The sequence below is a fragment of the Callospermophilus lateralis genome, chromosome 10 (genome assembly GCF_048772815.1).
Source record: "Callospermophilus lateralis isolate mCalLat2 chromosome 10, mCalLat2.hap1, whole genome shotgun sequence".
NCBI lineage: Eukaryota > Metazoa > Chordata > Mammalia > Rodentia > Sciuridae > Callospermophilus > Callospermophilus lateralis.
Genome location: NC_135314.1, coordinates 78,061,428 through 78,076,265, shown reverse-complemented (window position 1 = coordinate 78,076,265; position 14,838 = coordinate 78,061,428). Strand labels below are relative to the sequence as shown.

At 38.8% G+C, this 14,838-nt stretch overlaps 1 protein-coding gene across 9 annotated transcripts in view; it reads left to right on the top strand.

Moving 5' to 3' along the window:
- Positions 1-14,141, top strand: part of St3gal6 (ST3 beta-galactoside alpha-2,3-sialyltransferase 6) — a 54,604-nt gene extending 40,463 nt beyond the window's left edge. For 8 of the 9 annotated variants that reach the window (XM_076867482.2, XM_076867486.2, XM_076867485.2 and 5 more), the window contains 5 exons: positions 6,780-6,875; positions 9,643-9,829; positions 9,928-10,065; positions 11,592-11,744; positions 13,412-14,141. In XM_076867482.2, the coding sequence (XP_076723597.2) occupies positions 6,780-6,875; positions 9,643-9,829; positions 9,928-10,065; positions 11,592-11,744; positions 13,412-13,498 (661 nt within the window). In that variant the 3' untranslated portion in view covers positions 13,499-14,141. Of the gene's footprint in view, positions 1-3,890; positions 3,980-6,779; positions 6,876-9,642; positions 9,830-9,927; positions 10,066-11,591; positions 11,745-13,411 lie in introns of those variants that run through there. The other variant, XM_076867488.2, reaches the window with a different exon arrangement.
- The last annotated feature ends 697 nt before the right edge of the window (positions 14,142-14,838 follow it).

The window sequence follows — 14,838 nt, the reverse complement described above, 5'->3', positions numbered from 1 at the left end:
ACTGCTTTGGGTAGAATGTCCATTTCGACAATATTGATTCTCCCAGTTGGTGATCATGAAAGGTTTTTCCCTCTTCTAATGTATTCAATTTCTTTCTTCAGTGTTTTATAATTTTCATTGTAGAAGTCTTTTATTTCCTTAATTAGATTTATTCCTACATATCTTATTTTATGTGGCTATTATGAATGTACTCGCTTTCCTGATTCATTTCTCAGTGAATTGGTTACAAAAAAGCTACTGACTTTTATTGGTGTATAAAAAAGCGACTGACTTTTGTATGTTGATTTTGTATCTTGTTACTTTGCTGAATTGGTTTATCAGTTCTAAAAGTATTTGATGGAGTCCTCCTGATTTTTCTATGTTCAGAATCATGATCTGTAAACAAGGATAGCTGGACTTCCTCCTTTCCTCTGTGTTTGCCTTTTCTTTCTTTCTCTTGCCTGAGTGCTCTGGATAGATTTCTTTACTATATTGAATAAGAGTGGTGAGAATAATATTAGAGGAATTGCTCTCAGTTTTTTCCCATTCAGTATGATTTTGGCTATCAATCTAGTTTCTTATTTAAAACTATGCTATTCATTTCATTTCAATTTTGATTGCATATCAACAGAAACCATATACATATATTTCTACCTAATATTTTATATAGCTCTTTGTTTTGTACAGACCTTTGGCATATGTGCATTGGCTCAATTCTCTAGTTTCGCAAGCAGAGAAACCAAGGCAAGGCAAACATGCACAGTTTGTTATAGCTGGTAAGTGTCAAAGCTAGGATGTGAACCTAGATGACTCTAACTCCAGTGCCTGAATTAGTTAAGAGTAATAATGGCTATTCCTTAAACATTTTCAGCAAGTTATCTGCAAGTATTTATAGTCTTTGGTTCTGTAAATGTAAACTCCTGTTAGATTATTGAGGGTGTATGACTGGTAGTTCTACTTTTGCCTAGTTTTATCATAGAACTAAACTATGCTTTATTTAGCTGTTTTCTCCCACAGGCTGTTCAGCCACTTGTGTGCGCCTCGGCCAGACTATTTCCTTCCTTCTTGCTGACTTGGTCTTCTATTCCCTTCCCTTTCTCCTCTTTGTCACTGGGAGTGCCTCCACTCTCCACCACCAGCCTGTGTCCATTTCTTCTGCTCAAGTAATTTCCCTTTATTTTATATTCCCTCCATCCTCTAGAAGGATCCAGACATTTCTGTGGTTGTTTCAAGTCTGAGTCCTTTAAGATTCCACCAGGTACAAGTGCTAGTTTTGTTCAGAATCTCAAACAGCATGCATGGTGTTCTTAGTTGGGATAGATTCTGTGAATGGGAAAACTTGAAATATAGTTCTCATAGTCTTCACATACATGAAGTCTACAAAATGTTGCAGGGCTAACTCAACAGTTCTGTGATCATCAGGGCTAAGACTTCTTCCCTGGTCTGTGACTTCTCCTAGGGTCTACTATGATAGCTGGAGTTCTGCCAATCACATCTGCATTTCTGCCAGCAGGGAGGAGGAAGGGAAGAGGGGCATGACCCCACCCTTTAAACTTGCCTCCCTCTTTAATGACATCTCACAGAAAACACATACTAACACTTAATTGCATCTTCCTATTTCCATATTCATGATAACAAGGTGAAAGCTTGAAATCAGCTATGGTGGGAGTATTTACACCATAAGGCTTGGCAAATGCTACAAACCAGAGCTTCCTCCTTTGCGTCCCCCGCACCAGCCCCCCCCGAATTAGTTGCTAAATATTTACTAGCAACCACTAATGATATCCCTTTGGGTGGGAGTCAGGCACAAGCCAACACCTAGCTGGAAGGTAGACTGGAAAATACTGCTTGTATTCCAGGTAACTGTGTACCCACCGTTAAATTTTTAAGGAACAGGGAAACCTGATTAATGACAGACAATTAACTATTTTTATCAGTATGTTCCATCATTTCCATGGTTCCCATTTGTTTCTGTGCCACTCTGAGGATTCTGGAGTCAATTAATAACTCTGCTCTGTAATAACTAAGCTCAGCTGCTGCTACTGATGATGATGATTTTTCATAGATTCAGGTTCCTCTTTCCCAAAGTACATCTAACATGAGACTACTATGTTTAATGAAATTCACTATAGATGGAGACTCTTTTAAGGGAATTATAGTACAGAAGAGGAATAATTAAAGTATGCCAATATTCCAAAGCCATGAGCCTTCCTTGTTATCCATGTTGCTCCCTTGCACCAGCCTGCACCCTGGTCCCAGGGGGAATATATTAACCCCAGTTAGAAGCAACAGAAACATTAGCTTAAAAATCTCAACTCCCACAAAAATGTTCAAGTTATATCCTCACCCTCATCTACCAGCATTGCATTCTGAAAGTGTACCAGATTTTAAGAAGACTTCTTTAGTTCTGCAGCATAGATGGTTATACAATAATTACCCATAAATATCTTACCTACCTGTGTCAAGCACCTATGTCAAGTCTGTTGCCTGCTAAATAGATGATGATTTGTAAAAGCTACCTGGCTGCTCACTCAGGCAGAATCTATTATGTCAGCCTCAGCCAAACAGGGTAAGATTGGTTACCATTCAAGGCAGGAACATGCTCTTAGAAGACTTTTTTAAAAAAATTAGATATCAGCAATGTATTTGTTAATGAGAGTCCTAATGCTTTAAGGACTCCCAATGTCTGAATCTTTAATGTCCTGCTGTTATGCAAGGTTTCTTTATTCCACAGCCTTTCAGCCAGAGACAGAACTTGAGGGTAAGAAGAAATTGTGACATCCCCAGAGTAAGTCATGCATGGTGAAGGTGCTAGTTCAGCCATTATCTGTTTTCTAACATGGCTGTGGTCAGTTGTTACACAAAGATAAAGAAACTGTGGTACACAGTTAATCCAAAGGATTAACAACATTCATGACACTTACTTCACTAAAAGGAAAATTGAGATCACAGAGGTCAGATCACTAGGGAAAGTTCCCCGAAGTACTAAGTGGGGGAGCCAGAATGAGGAGCTAGACCTCCAGCTCTAGTTCCCTGTACAGCATTTTAGGTTCTTCAGGATGCAAATAATAGTTTCCTAACCAAAACTCATTTGAACATTTATTATTGTATGTATTGCATAAATACGTGGTTTCAGATTTGCAGATTTATGGTCCCAGTTTTCAGGGTGCCCTACTTCTACCTAGGGGCAGCCAGTTCACACACACAGTTATCTGAATGACGCTTCCTAGATTTGGACTGCCTGCTTCCTGAACATAGAATGACTGTGGTAGTGGGATTGAATTAGCGGCTCTGTGATGTTAGGGCTCTAGGGTAGCATTCCTGGGGCTCTTCTTTCCTTGCAAGGTAGCTATAGCTACTGTAACTGTATGTCACCACAGTGAAAAGTCTAGGCAGAAAGGAAGGGGCAGGTAAAAACAAAGTGTTCTGCTCAGACTTTTTTTTTTTTTTTTTTTTAATGCTGGGGCAAAATCTCTTTGGAAATCATTTAAGAGACTTTCCTAGTCTCTTATTGCCCAGGGATGAGTCACATGGCTATCTCTAGGCCAGCTATTTACAGAGGAAATGAGCTCACCAAGGTAGGCTTCTGAATGCACAGCTCTGCTATCTGGCACGCAGGGTGAAGTGCATTTGAAACATGACTAACAGCATCTGCCATCCAGTGTTAACACTGAAGTTGGAGTGATGTGCTTTAATACATATTATGTTGCCAAAGGGAAAGCATTCAGAAAAGAAGACATATCATGAATGATTTGACATGGGCAACTCAAATTTCTTTCCTCTATATTGTCCTCTGCCTAGCTTCCCTCAGCTGGCTTTGCCTGACTGTATGGGAAACATGACTTTCACCTGAGGGAAGTGTAATATTTTACCACTGCTGTTCAGCAGCTTTTTGGATTTTCCATTAACAGGTAACAGGCACTCTGGAGCTATTTTGTTTTCTGGGTGAGCAGCTCGAGGCATGTGCATTTCCCAAACGGTTCTCAAGTTGAAGTAACAGGTACCTGCTTTATTTTAGACATGAATGAGAAAAGTGACCTCCACACACTCATGTAGCAATCAACTGAAGCATGGGAATTCACTGAAAAGGTTTCCTTTCAAAGGCATTGACCAGTTTTTCTTAGTGTAAGGGTCCTTCCTCTCTTCTACCTGTCCCCTATGATGTTGACAGAGAAGAAAACAGAAAGTGAAACTCCTAAAAATGTGGCAACATTAAAGTGTGAAGAGAGTCTTTGGATTGGAAGTTTCCTGAAGTGAGAGAGTGTCTGTGTGATTTCATTTTTCATAAGTCCTTGAATCTGCTGAGACCGTAAGCAGGAGGAGGTTGAGAGGCTGAGCACAAGGAATGAGGCCCTTTAGGTAGCTAGTCCTGGAAGATCCTGGGAAAGAGATCTGCTTTCAGTCCTAGACTCCCCTTTTCCTCTTGGCTGGAGGCAAATCAGTAGGGTCTATGGGAGGAGGTCCAGGACCTGGAGCTTGAGGGAGACCAGTGATGTGGCATATGCAGTACAACAGATGGTATGTAATATGACAGATGCCCTTTGGGTAAGCCTGAGATTATGATGCCAAACATTGCCTAGGACTTAATGACCATCTGCAATCTAGTCTGATAGAGGGGAAACTTCTGTAAATATTAAGATTCAACCCATCAGTTCATTGCTAAGTGACAAAATGGAACTGGCCATGTCTGAGGTTGAGACAAGTTATTTCTGGGGTCAACTTTAGAGATAAGATTTGTGGGTCATAAGTCCTTTGTTGGAGTCCCCTGGGAGTATGCTGGTGGCCTTGACCCTGTGTATTTGGTGTAGAGGAGGCAGGCAGCTTCTTGGCAGATTGGGGACTGTAAGCCAGGATGGATGCTGGAGCCCCTAGGGTGCCTGGGCTCAGGACAAGGCAACCCTTCCCTTGTCAAGGGAGTGGCCTCTGACCCTCATTGGAAGGAGAGGTTTAGAATGGGTACCATAATTATAGATATTCTTCTGCTATCTCCGTGAGGTTAGTTATCTCCCTGGGAAGACCTGTTGTTTCCGTCTTATTTGTTTTCAGCTGCCCCCTTCCCAGTGGGGAGATAGAGCCAGCTTCAGGAGGTTCAGTCTCTAATTTTCATTAAACTGACCCTGATGTTAGGAAAGGCCAAGCAAACTGTGAGCATGGGAATTTCCCCTGTCATAAAGCATTCATGGGATGGACCTGGTGAGGATAATGACAATGATAGAGAGATGAGAGTTCTCAATACTCAACAATGTTCCCCTTCCAGTCATGGCCCTAAGTCGTGAGCCTTTGATAAACTTGGCTTCCAGGGATTGGGAACTAAAGTCACACTTGCTAATAAAGCATTTAGAGATAGGTTACTTCCTTAGTTAAAATCAATGTAAACAAACACACCTCTAAAACACTCTGTGACGATGACATGTCCATGATGTGTGGTTTTAGACATTGTATGTCTTTCGGATGGTCTCCCACCCCAAAGCCCTGCTATAAAACTGGTGCTTCTTGTCCTTGTCTGAGACACTGCCTTAGAAATGACTTATTAATATTTGAGAGCTGAGGACTCCCATTAAAATGTGCTAAGTGTATTTAAAATGTTAGCATTAAAATTTATAAAATAATTAGATGAGGGATACAAATTCTATGTAAGAAAGGTAGCTTGTGAATGTAGGGATGTGTACAGTCTCTTCTTAACTTGCCCAGTGCCAGGCTCTTTTAAATAGTTCCTGCATTTTCTTTTTAAATAATCTACAACATTTGTTCAATTTTGCCGCTCATTAATTTCCTAAACACTTTAAGGTCATGAGTTCAACTGATCTGCTGATTTCATGGTTCTCAGAGAAACACATTTTCTAAATTTAGACTTCCCATATCATGGGGTCCCTGGGAGGACAGCTTCAAAAGCCTTCCCTTCTGTAGTTTTGCTCCCTGGAGAAGGATTTTATTTGTTCATTTGTCTAGTTGGCTAGTGGTAAGGCCTGGTTGGCTGGTGGTAAGTGCTAGGAGGCAGATGGGCCAAGGCCATGTATTCTGAGAGCCAACAGGATACAATCTGTGGTTCTCGGCTGATGCTAGCCAGCAATAGGAAGTCCCCCTTTGTGGCCTAATTTAAAGCTCTTTGCCAGGAACATAGAGTGCACTTGTAGTTTGTTTTGGTTGAGCTCCAAGGACCAGTCCATGTTTGGGAAATTGAAGTAAGAATGGGCAGAGTACAGAGGCTGCCCTTTCCCCACCAGAATCCATCATCTGCTTTGTCACTCGTGAGATGCAACACAAAACCAGAGATAGAATCTCAGAGGAATGGGTAACACTGGCAAAACATGTACATAATGTAAAACACACTGGCATCAATAACAACATGCAGAACTTCAAGTGGAGGGGTCTATTGTCCTCTAGTTTTGTATCTAAATGCTAGTACCACCTCTTGGAAGTGTAACTTCGAATTGTTATATGTTTTTGAACCTATTTCTCCATTTATATAATGGGAATATTTGGCTAATGTATCTCTATGAGTGGTTATAAGAATCAGATGAGAAATTGGGCTGCTGAGAGGTATTTGTTGACAAAAATCATACACTGTTCCTATAGAATATTATTTCTTGAATCATATATATGTATATGTATACATATATAAACATATCTATATCTATCTATACACATATGTATAAATGTATCTATACCTATAAGTAACAATTGGTTCCTTTTCTACTTGTGAAATTTGGCATAGGGTTCCTAAAAGTAGGAAAAGGTTCTTGGAATCACCCCATTCTATGAAAGATCGCTTAATCTCTGACTTGTCTGTTTGCCAACAGGGTGCCATGTAAAAGGTGTGTGGTGGTGGGCAATGGAGGAGTTTTGAAGAATAAGAGCTTAGGAGAGAAAATCGACTCCTATGATGTAATAATAAGGTAAATATATTGCCAACCTAGAATTGAAGAGAACATGGCTTCCTACTTTAGGCAGCTGTGTTTTAAAAGTTGCTTCAATTTGTTTATGTACTTGATTACACAACTTTCTCACTCAGTAATTGGCTAGAGTAAGGCCTAGATTTCTAGTCACTGACTTAGCAAATATTTATTAGGTCCTTTTAATATTCCAGGTACATTTAGCTGCAGGGGAGATAGCAGTGGATAAGAATAGTGCTTTTATTCCCTGTGGGGCTTACATTCTGATGGAAGGAAGAAAACAATAATTATATGAGAAAATGTATTAAGTGTCATATATCCAATTAGAAAAAGATCACAGAGAATGATTGAGTGGTACTTGGGAATGGGTGACCATATTAAGGAGGATCTTGGTGACCATATAGGACCAGCCATATGAAGGTTAAGGAAGAGCAATCCAGACAGAGAGACTGTTTACTTTAGATCCTCAGGATAGGATCCTGTGTTTGAGTAAGCAGCAAAGTTTGAGGGCAGCATGCTTAGGTGTGATCAGAGGCTAAAGAGGTGGCAAGGAGAAGGCTGTGTGGGATTTTGTAAACTAGGATTAAAAGCTTGGATTTTAAGTATACCAGGAAGCTTTTGAAGGTTAAGCAAGAGAGGAATGCATTTGAGTTCTTTAAGTTGCTACATTCAAGTAGGAGATGATGGTTGCGTCAGAATAGAAGTAGGCAAGTGGACAGACCTGAGACATGCTACAGACATGGGGTTAGCAGGATTTATTGCTTTACTAGATGTAAGAACTAATGGGAATAAAACCACCAAGGGTGTTGCCTATTGTTTTCAACTTAAAAGGGTGGCTGGATAGTGATGATCATTTATTGATAGGAGCAGGATAAGTAGATTTAGAAGAGTAAGATTTTCTGTATTTACATGTTAGATTTGAGATGCTTTTGAGAAATGTAGTGGATAAGTCACACAGAAAGTTAAGTTTCAATGGAAGAAGCCTATCAGCTATGTTTATACTATGGACTTGATGAGAGTCCCCAGGGAGAGACTGAGGGATAAAAGAGGGCCCAGGAAGGGCATGGAGCTTAACACATTGAGGGAAATTGATCAAAGTGAAGGGAGATTGAGAGGGTGTACCAGTGAAGAAAAAAGAAAATGAGAAGGTGATCACAGAAGCCAAGAGAACAGTGTTTTTGGTCAGAGAGAGAGAGAGAGAGAGAGATAGATATCAACTGCATCCCAATAGGGATGAGAGCTCATGGAAAACAAGGACAGAGAGGAGACCATCAGATGGTCAATCTGTAACTCTTTATTACTTTGACAAAAGTAAGTTTAAAGGCATAAGATGGCAAAAAGCCTGCTTGGAATGGGTTGGAGAGAATGCAGATGAGGAAATGGAGAAATCAGTGTCATCAACTCGTTTGAGACGTTTTGCTCTGAAGGGGAGTTGAAAAATGAACTGGCAGTTGGAGATGGTTACAGAATCAAGGAAAGACCTGTTGTGTTTTTTTGTGATGGTAGTATATTGCTGGAGTATATTGTTAAACTAATAGAAATGAGTGGAGAAAGACACTGGTGTGGTAGAGAGAGAGGGGAATGGGGTACAGAGTGCAAGCCTGGTTAATATTTTGTAATGGAAAGAAGAGCTAGGATTGTGGCTAGAGCTACCAACATTCCCTTAGATGTAGCGGCGGAAAAATAAAATGTTTCCGTTTTCTCAATGAAAGTTCGAGGTAAGTTCATCATCTGGTCTAAATGTGTTAGGAGTAGCTAAGAATAGTCTTCTGTGGGAAAGCTAGTGCTTTGGGGTAACACATCAGGGTGACCAGGCAGTGTTCTGGAGTTTTACTGGCTTCAAGCTGGTTTCTACAGAGCAAGGTCACCATATTTTATTTATTTTCCATTTTCAGAAAGCTTTGGTAATTTACTTACAAAATAATTTTGAAGCATTCACAAATTTCTGTACTTGTAAAACGTCTAAATCTGACCATTTAGAACTACAGCAAGCCCTTGTAGGAAAACAACATGGTGTAAATTTTTGAAAGTCATTTCAAATATTATTAAGTCTGTCTTATATTACACAAAGTCAGAGGCAAAGGGCAAAGCAATATTTATCCTCCTAGGGGACACTGTTTTGGAAACAAAGTATTCTTTTTTTATGCCATGCTTTCATGGTGTGTGCATAAATAGTGCATGTCTGACCTTGGCTTTCAGCATACACAAACCTAACAGTAGATCTTTTGCTATTCTTTAGTTCATTCTAGCAACAGACCTTCATTGGTGGTGCTCCTGCACTTCAGAGAAGCACAATTTTGATGGGTCTTCAAGCTAGCTTAAATGTGATTCTTCTTATCTGTTAGTTGTTTAGACACACATCCACTTGCCACAACACTGTGGCCATGGGCATATTTAGGTCTTCAGGGCTCTCATGGTTAAATCTAACGGTGTTTCTGTGGTTGTCTCCCAAGATCTCTTTTAAGTCTAGTATTCTGTGCTCCCATCTCTTTTATTTAGTCTTCAGTTTTCATGGAGGTAAAATTGAATTATCCTTGGCTTCACAATTAATTTTAAAATACAAATGAACATTTTTTTGCCTTTGATCAAACAGCTAGTTCTTGCGAGGAATTATTTCCTTAGCCATTACATGTAAAAGATTGATCAGTTGCTGTGTGGTTTCAGAGCACAAGATAAATGGCTATTTGTCCAATTCTGAAGCCTCTGAGAACTATAATGAAAATGGCTTATTCTCCACCTGTCTATATATCTTGTGTCTTGCTACCCACAGAATGAACAATGGTCCTGTTTTAGAACATGAAGAGGAAGTTGGGAGAAGGACAACCTTCCGACTTTTTTATCCAGAATCTGTTTTTTCAGATCAAAGTCACAATGACCCCAATAGTACGGTGATTCTGGCTGCTTTTAAACCACTTGACTTAAAGTGGCTGTTCGAACTGTTGTCAGATGGGAAAATAGTAAGTTGGCAAAATTGATCTGCCTTCAGATTCCTTTAGTGTTTTTCCTTCAAAAGAATAAGACAACTGTATTTTATTTTCTATACCCTTTATTTCAGAACACTAGTGGTTTTTGGAAGAAACCAGCCTTAAATTTGATCTATCAACCTTATCAAATCAGAATATTAGATCCTTTTATTATCAGAACGGCAGCTTTTGAACTACTTCATTTCCCAAAAACTTTTCCCAAAAATCAGGTATGTATGTTTGCATGATTTCAAACTGAATATCCAACTGAAGTAGAATAGAGGGTCTGGGACCTTTCAGAAATTGTATGAGAACCATGGCTCAATGAGGTAGTTTCTAAGGCCTCTATTTGAAATAGTAAGATTGATACCTGCGGACATTATCTTTGTTTTTTAGGAAAAAAGGAAAATAGCCCTAAGATTTTTTTGTTGTTGTTTTTTGGGTTTATCTTCTTGCCCCCTTCTGGGGTTTCCTAAGGTCTGTGTGTTCAGACTTATCCCTTAGAGCCTCATCTTCAGTCTTCTGCAGCAAGGAGAGTGACAGGCGTTAGGACAAGCGTGTGGCTTTTCAGGCTAAAAAGAATTGTATTAAGCATTCATTAGGAAACTTCATATTACTACAATGAAATATACAAAATAGGCCTCTTATGAAAAAAATATGGTATATTTTTGGAAGAAAAGAAGTCCAAGATTGAGAGGCTCCATGTTTTGAACTTGTGGCAAGGATGGCACATGACAGTGCATATTGGAGCCTAGATCACATCTCAAGCCAGGAAATATAAAGAGGAAGACACCAGAGTCCCACAATCCCTTTTGAGGGTAATGACCTGGGGGCCTCCCACCAGGCCTCACCTCTTAAAGGCCCAGTAGTGCCACCATTGTGACAAAGCCTTACATATGGACCTTTGGGGGAAACAGATCCAAACCACAGCACACAGTTAAAAATACCACAGGAAAGCTAGAAAAGTGAGGAAGGACAATAATGTAGTCCAAAAATTAGAGAAAACATTGGTACTAAAATTTTCAAGAAATGAGCAAAAGTTGGAAGATGACATAGAATCAAGAAGTTTGTTTATATACTGAAGGGACTGATTGAATAGAGGAAAAAAATATTGATGTTGAGGGGAGAAAGTGGTTAAGAGTAGAATCTTAGGTAGAGATGGGATATACACACTGCCTAGTAAAGGGGTCAGATGTAGCACCAATAGGGACATCTCATCCATTGTGAAGAGGCGTGAGCCTGCAACTGTGGGTAAAGATGCAGATAAGATGGTAGATTTGGAGTTGGGTAGGTGATGTAGCTCTGTTTGCTTTCATTTTCACAAAGCAATAAGGATTGTCAATTTAAAGTAGGAAGATGGGCTGTTGAATAGAAAGTTATCTGTCATCTTGGAAAGTAGGAATGGGGCTTGACAATTGCAATAGGATTGCAAGATGTACTCAATGTCTGCTTGACTTTGACCATAAGTTTAACATTTGATCAGACAAGTATATTTTTCTTTTGTTTTATTCTGGTGCTTAGGTGTAGGCATAGGATGACTGGAGAATTGATTTTCACTAGAGTAAAGAGTGTCACGTGATCATATAGGATGATGGGTATGAAGCTGGAGGGCTAAGCCATAGGACATGATGAGGACCGAACTTAATATTTTTGATTAAATATTCTGAAACCCTTGTTTTATGTCTAGGTCAACCCAAAATGTTTTGGAAATAAGGAGCTCATTTGCATTTTATAAAAATTTACATTTCTCTCTTAGAAACCCAAACACCCAACGACAGGAATTATTGCCATCACGTTGGCGTTTCACATATGTCACGAAGTTCACCTAGCTGGTTTTAAATATAACTTTTCTGACCTCAACAGTCCTTTGCACTACTATGGAAATGCCACCATGTCTTTGATGACTAAGGTAACATGCACATCATTTCCAGTAACATTCTTTGGTATAATCTTTGTTATGGTTGAAAAGCCCGTTATTTTTCTCACTTTCACTTTACTGATAAGTTTTAAGAGAGTGAGAGCTTGAAGGGGGCTACAAATCTATTGAAGGCCGAAATTAGGACTCAAGTCCAGAGGTTATTTTACTATAGCAATAATTCCTAAATTGTGGACCTCAGATCCTTGGTAGAATCTCATGGTTATTACCAAGTGCATCAAAACCATATAGGGACCAAGCCTTAGATATTATACCATGTTTGTGCTATTTAAGTATAAATACAACCTTCTGTGTTTGAGATGTACAGATTTACCCCAAAGCAGGGCTATGCTCACAGTAATTATTTTCATGTATTTGTTTCACTTTTTTCTGGGGTGCTAGTTATTGAACCCAGGGCTTCGTGCTTGCTATGCAAGCTCTGTTCCACTGAGCTGCTGCCCTGCCCTTCATGTATTTTTGGTATTGTTAGAGAAGATAGTCTAGAACAACGTAATCCCACAAAAGAAATTTCATGGTTAAAAAGGTTGCCTTTTCACTAGATCATGTTTTTCTTGATCAGAGATCAATAGTGGTGAATTTAATCCTGAGGATTTCAATTGAATGAGAAGGATTTTCTTTTTTTTTTTTTTAATTCTTAGATTAGTGGGATACCACAAGTGATAGGAGTAAAATGTTATCTGTACATTGACATATGAAGTGATCTGCTATATATGGATATATTTCATGAAATACATCTCCTTAAGTCATCCATCCCCAAATAATACATAAATTATACTAGTAGTAGTATGCAGGCTGGATTTTACTCCTGTCTTCTGTCCCTTCAGCCCTTGGCTCCTGACCATAAACCAAACATTTGAATATTAAAGATTTAGGTGCCTAGAACAGACTTTAGGCTCATTTCTCCAATCTCTAATCTTTCCTGTAGCACTTGTGGTACAAGTGTCATATAAATAACAATGTTAAAACTGAGAAAAATTAGTATATCAATAGAATCATTTAAAATTTTTGTGGTGCTGGGACCTCAACCCAGAGCCTTGAACATAACTAGACAAATGCTCTATCACTGAGCTACAACCCCCAGATTCAGAATTATTTTAAAAATACATCTTAAACTGAACCATTCTTTATAGGAGGTTCTTATGTCCAGGACAGTTTTCTTTTCTTTTTTTTTTTTTTTTTTTAAATGAGTTCCAAGGGGCTGGGTTGTGGCTCAGTGACAGAGTACTTTCCTCTCACATGTGAGGCACTGGGTTCGATCCACAGCACCACATAAAAATGAATAAACAAATTAAAGATATTGTGAAAAATAAATAAGTTCTAATTTGGTGCTTTTATTTAAAAAAAAAAAAATAAAAGCCATCTGACTTGAAATTTTGGTTCCTAGATTTCTATCACAGGATACCACCGGGTCTGAAGAGGCCTCTAATCAAGTGATAGTTCAAGTAGAGTGGGCTTTAGGGAATGCTCTTACACAAGAACGAACAAGGAAAAAAAAGTAGGAAGGTAAAAGAAGTCCATGTGACTTGTTACTTAGCACTCGAGCTTTGTATATAGAATTTTTAAGATCCAGAATATTCAATTGCTGTGTTAATATTTTGAGTTGGGACATATAGTAATTTTACATTGTTTTTCTTCTTCAGAATGCATATCACAATGTGACTGCAGAACAGCTCTTTTTGAAAGACATTATAGAAAAAAACTTTGTAATCAACTTGACTCCAGATTGACCCTCCAGATTCAGAAGATGAAGCTAACAGTATTAGTTTTATTTTTATACTGCAATTTTTAGTTTATTTTTAAATATATTCGATAAACTTTTCAAATTATGTATACGAAGTCTGTGGCTGCTTGGTGACTCATACCCATCAGCTTAATTTCTGTGAATATATTTATGAAAACCAAGAAAGGTCTAGCTAGTTATCAGGGAAATAAAGTTTTAATTGCATTTTTTAAAAAATAAGCTACTGTTTTTGAGATGTTTTAAAACATCTTTTTATAGTTGACTTCATCTCAGACTTCTGAAAGGACATGACTTCTTAACAAGGAGATTTAGTTTACCAAACAGTTTTGACTACCATGGAATTCTGAGAGGTCTGATTGGCTACTGTACACCTGGCAGGTGGGGAACTGGATGGAATATGACTGTGCCTTGCTCTAGCAATCTGCAACCACCTGGCTGTGGAAACCTAAGTTCACACTGGCTTAACTCTTCCCCTCTTGTCGCCTGCAATTAGTTAAATAATGATTATGATAAGTTATAATTTGGTAGAAGAAAGATGGTGTTTTTTTTTTTTTTTTCTCTTTTTAAGTTAAAGGAAATGGGCAAAATGTGAAATTCTGGATAAGTAAATAACTAATTCAATTACTAAAGTCTGGTTGCTTTGTATTATTTTAAACAATTAAAACTAACTTTCTACAAAGAAGCCAAACTAAGGAAGCTCAAGGAAGGAAAAACTCTGAAACATATTTTGCCTGGCATAATTTATCCATTAAATTTTCAGTTTTTATTTGAAGTAAATTCGGAAAGGTAAGGAAGACAACAAAGCAAATTAAGCTGAAAGAACAATCAAGCTGCCAGGTGTGGTGGTGCACACTTTTTTTTTTTTTTTTTTTTGGTACCAGGGATTGAACCCAGGGGCACTCAACCACTGAGCCTCATCCCCAGCCCTTTTTATATTTTATTTATATCACTCAGTTGCTTTGCACCTCACGATCCTCTTGCCTCAGCCTCCCAAGCTCCTGAGATTACAGGCCTGTGCCACAATGCCGCTGGTGGTATGCACTTGTAATCCCAGTGACTCAGGAGGATGATAAAGAAAATCACAAGTTCAAAACCAGCCTCGGCAACTTGGCAAGGCCCTGTCTCAAAAAATAAATAGGGCTGGGGATGCATCTCAGTGGTAAAGCAAACTTGGGTTAAATCCCCAGTGCCAAATGAGAGGGAAAAAAAAAAAAAAGTCAAGCTGTTTTTAGATTTAAGTATTTTCATGAAAAAATCCCAATTTTTCACACGATTAATCTTCAAATGAAAAGCTTACCTGGCTATCTTGGATGCACCAAAGCATCC